This window comes from Melampsora larici-populina, assembly GCF_000204055.1.
Source record: "Melampsora larici-populina 98AG31 unplaced genomic scaffold MELLAscaffold_46, whole genome shotgun sequence".
NCBI classification, from domain to species: domain Eukaryota; kingdom Fungi; phylum Basidiomycota; class Pucciniomycetes; order Pucciniales; family Melampsoraceae; genus Melampsora; species Melampsora laricis-populina.
Window position 1 is genome coordinate 248,297 of NW_006768810.1, and position 4,098 is coordinate 252,394.

Sequence of the window (4,098 nt, forward strand, 5' to 3'; positions counted from 1 at the left end):
ACCTATACTCTAGCAAAACCCATACTTTTGGGCAACATTTTTTGGGTATGGGTTATGTCAGAGATGACTGTAGGTTGTAAGTAATCAAGCCAATCTGCGAGATTTGAAGCGTTACCAAAGTCATAAGCTTCAGCTTTGGAAATTGTCAAGGACGATGAACGTGTTCATAATTAAATTTTAATCGTTGTAGCCTAGACACTCCGAGCCGTTTTTGCAGGCCAGAGCACTCTATACGAGACCTCAAATTTTCATCATGATTCGGAGCTTGTGGTTCGGATGTCAAGGTTCGAGTGTGCTGCTTTTAGCGTCGCCACCAGCCAAGTTGCGACTATACTACAGTTATGATCACCGGGCGAGATTCGCCACACCATTCATAGTTCTCTGGCCATCTTTCTCTAGATTGTCACTCAACTGGCGCAAACGTATAGAGCTATATTATCAGAGATTGGTATATTCAAGCACGAACGTTGAGCAGGGTGGTTTTGAACCTCAAAGATACATCAGTTATATATTATATTATGAACATTATCTTTTTGGTTTGGTTGATTGCAGATTTAGCCAGCTACTCAAGATCCGGACCATTAAGATTCTCATCTTCCAACCAATTTAGATCTCTCTCCATTGCACCGTGCGATCGTGATCTTTCAGTCAAGGGCGCCGAGACCAATTACGAGGCCTATCAGGTAAGACAGGTCGTATCGAAAAAAAATAGTTATGGAAAGAAGCTTGAGATAAAGAATAAAGAATTCAGATTTTGATGTTATTCCTCATACAATCAGTATAAGACGCCCAATGAAACGATGAGTCAAATCCTTCCGGAATCATCACGGGTATGTGTCTTTTCCCAAATAATCATATTCCAGGCCATCGTCATCCAGAGAGGAAGTGTTGACTGTGATTTACCTTGTATCGGATGTTCTATCAGCTTCCGGACTCATCTGGACAAGGAATGAAGGAATCGATATTCCAACGCGTAAATAAATATGGCGAACTTCAATCTTCACCCGTGAGTAGATCATAGAATCAAACTGACATAGAGAAAACAAATATTCAAAGATTTTGAAAACATGAAGATCGGAAGCAGGTCTTCTAGAGAGAAAGGGACAGAAGAGCTCGGTGATACTAACGATGCCTCAAGCGAAATATTCATGTGAGTTATCTCAAATACTACAGGATGAGAAAATGCAATCATACTCATCTGGGGAAAAATCATTGGTGACATCTCAGAAATCTAAGGGGTGAAATAAATGATGTAGATAGGTATCTCGACCGGATGCGACATCCACCATATAGGTTAGTAATTTCAAGCAGCTACCACTTAAATGTTTATGGTATTGCATCGTATCAAGACTTCGATTGAGATTTCATAGTGAAGAAGGAAGAGAAAGCTAACATACATCAATTCTTATTTACAGCACAGAAATAAGACAGAACAAGAAAGTATCCAGTACTAGCAAGACCAGAGTATTGAAGAGAACCTTGCAACCCCGTCGATTAGTTCAGACTAAAAACAAATTGACACAGGATCCTATTCTGAATAACAAAACTGTTTCGGTAGTGTCTTCTGTCCAAGAGGCTGTGAGGACCATCGAATCTAGCATGAATCGATTTGATGAGATTGCAAAGAATTTCATAGTAAGTCTTAAGGGCAGAAAATCTATTGTATTCTTTTGCATCTGAATTTGTAATTTGAAATACTCATATCAACTCACGTCCCACAGAATCCAAAAGTATCTGCAGCGACCTTGAAGAAAGCCGCAGACGAGGGACTTGTGATAGAAACAGGCGAAGGTTTCCCAAGACAGGTAGTAAGTCTTACATGGTTTTGCAGAAAATGAAAGGATTGGGTAACAAATTGTTCATTTGACAAAACTTTAGTTGGCTAGTGCGACTAGTAATCCGGAAGCAGCACAAAGGGCGTTGGCCGTGATACGAGACGAAGTACCAAAGATCATGTAAGCATCTAGCCTTCAAAGTGTATAATCACAGAAAATTGTCAAAGATGGCTGATGATCGTTCCTTCAGTGATTGTTTGAGGGAAGTTTCAAAATTACCAAAAGACCCTTCGGTCCTTGTAGAAGTCTTCAAAATTGTGATAAATGCAAGGTCGGAAATTTTAACTTGTAGCAATTATATCATTAGCTAAAAGATTAAAAAGATTGAGAAACTGATGTAGTTTATTTGAATTATTTGAACATTCGAAAAAACAAACGATGACCACAGAGCTAAGATCGTCCTTGCAAATAAAAACCTTATAGGTGGAATAGTCGGAGGGGATAAAAAGCTCATCTCTACACGGCTGTTTAGCCCAAGCTTAACTGCCATTGGAAACAAATTGAACTTGGAGCAAAGGACAGCCGTAGATCAATCTAAGAAGGAACTCGACGCGAAGACTCGTTCAATTGATACACAAATGTTAATTCTTCAAAACCAGGCTTCTACTCCAAAAAGATTGAAAGTGGCAGCGACATCAGCATTGGCTTTAGTAAGTAATTCTTTGCACAAACTTCTCTCGGTTTTCAAATTGTTTCGAATCTAGGCTAAAGAAGCTATGAATGCTGGTCTAAACCTCATCTTTTATATTTATAGGAAGCAGAACAAATCTTTCACAGGGAAGTTTTGGTGAGTGCAGCCTCTGATAGCAAGGCAGCTGTCTCAGCATTACTTGAAGTAGCAGAAAATGGGCCCAAAGTAATGTGAGAATGACTATTCCTTTGAAAGTGTGAGACTTGCAAAAAGACTTATCAAAGCCTTTATCATTACAGTTCTGGGTTGATCAATATCATTAGGAATAGTGATGATGAAACAAAAGTCAAGACAAGTCTTCAGTCAATCATTGAAGGCCATACCAAAGTTGTAGCAGGTTAGTTCAATTTGATACTCTGGGTCAAATTTCTGATTTAAGGAATCAAAGATTGTTGATTTTTATTTATTCCCTCTGCGATATATAAATAGCTACTTTGAAGCTAATCCAGTTAACATCAAATAGCAGTACAAATCTAGTAGCCACTGAAAAAGAATTCAAGAAGGCGAATGTCACATTAGACAAGACTCCATTGTTAGACTCAAAGACCCATGACAATCATGTGGAAGTTGTGAATCAAGATGATAAGACAAATCAGAAAGAATCCAAACCAGTTACTGCACAGAATCATCAACATTCAATACCAATTCAGGATAACAATCTTTCTCAACCTGCAAATGCTACATCAAAAGATCTTGTTCACCTTTTGGATTCTGAATTAACAGAACTCATTAGCAATGGCACATCTACAAAAGCACATTCTTCAGTGCTTACAATACCAAAATCAGCTTAAGATGGCAAGACAGTTCCTAAAAGACAACACTTGTTTGTGGTAAGACATCTTTTGGTCTTTCTAGCTCTCTAACATCAGTGGGGTTCTAAAGAAGATGAAGAATTTGATTGAGAACTGTTGTTGAGTGGTATTTTCTATTTATTTATCTGTATTAGTGAATTCAATGCTGTGTCAATATATTTAAGTAAAATGTAAAACAAAGAATGCTTGATTCCAAAATCTGATAAATGATAAAATCCATGTTTGATCCTTGATTGTGTTTCAATTCTTTCATTGGCAAATAGACAATGCATTATTTTTAAAACCATCCTACATAAAATGCATGTTGGAGGTATAATGATGTATACTAGCATTTCATGAATAACATATCCAGAGGGTGGAATACCTTTGCCACAAGGTGAAGTGGAAAAAAATGGAGCTCACCCATTAAACAATCATGATCCTTTTAAAGCAGGGTAGCACATGAGGACATGCTTAGTTAAGCTTTTAAATCTCCCTCCACTCAATTTTCAACATTTTCCGTGAGCTTGTAAGCTTTTCTTGTAAAACTACATTCTTGAAAAGTTGATCCAACACAATCAGCCACTATATGGGACCCAAAGATGCCACCTTGAAAGACAGCTGTGGTGAATCCACCATCATTGAGCTTGATGTGGATAATGAAGAATATCTGCCTGGATGGGCTTAAACTCTGCTGTTTCAAAATTTGCCCAATGGTGTTCAGGAAAGGATCTATTGCCATTCCACAATGACTCTCAGCACAGCAAAAAGAAAGGTTAGA

General features: G+C 38.1%; 1 protein-coding gene across 1 annotated transcript; it reads left to right on the forward strand.

Annotated features, from left to right (window-relative positions):
- Positions 1–518: 518 nt before the first annotated feature.
- On the forward strand, positions 519–3,317 carry MELLADRAFT_110661 (uncharacterized protein; the record flags this gene model as incomplete). The annotated part of the gene is made up of 12 exons (XM_007414814.1): positions 519–683; positions 780–830; positions 926–1,006; positions 1,074–1,150; positions 1,228–1,293; positions 1,416–1,635; positions 1,722–1,808; positions 1,879–1,955; positions 2,224–2,485; positions 2,590–2,691; positions 2,722–2,863; positions 2,956–3,317. The coding sequence occupies 12 exons, from the start codon at positions 519–521 to the stop codon at positions 3,315–3,317; spliced, it is 1,692 nt and encodes a 563-aa protein (XP_007414876.1).
- Between the last annotated feature and the right edge of the window lie 781 nt (positions 3,318–4,098).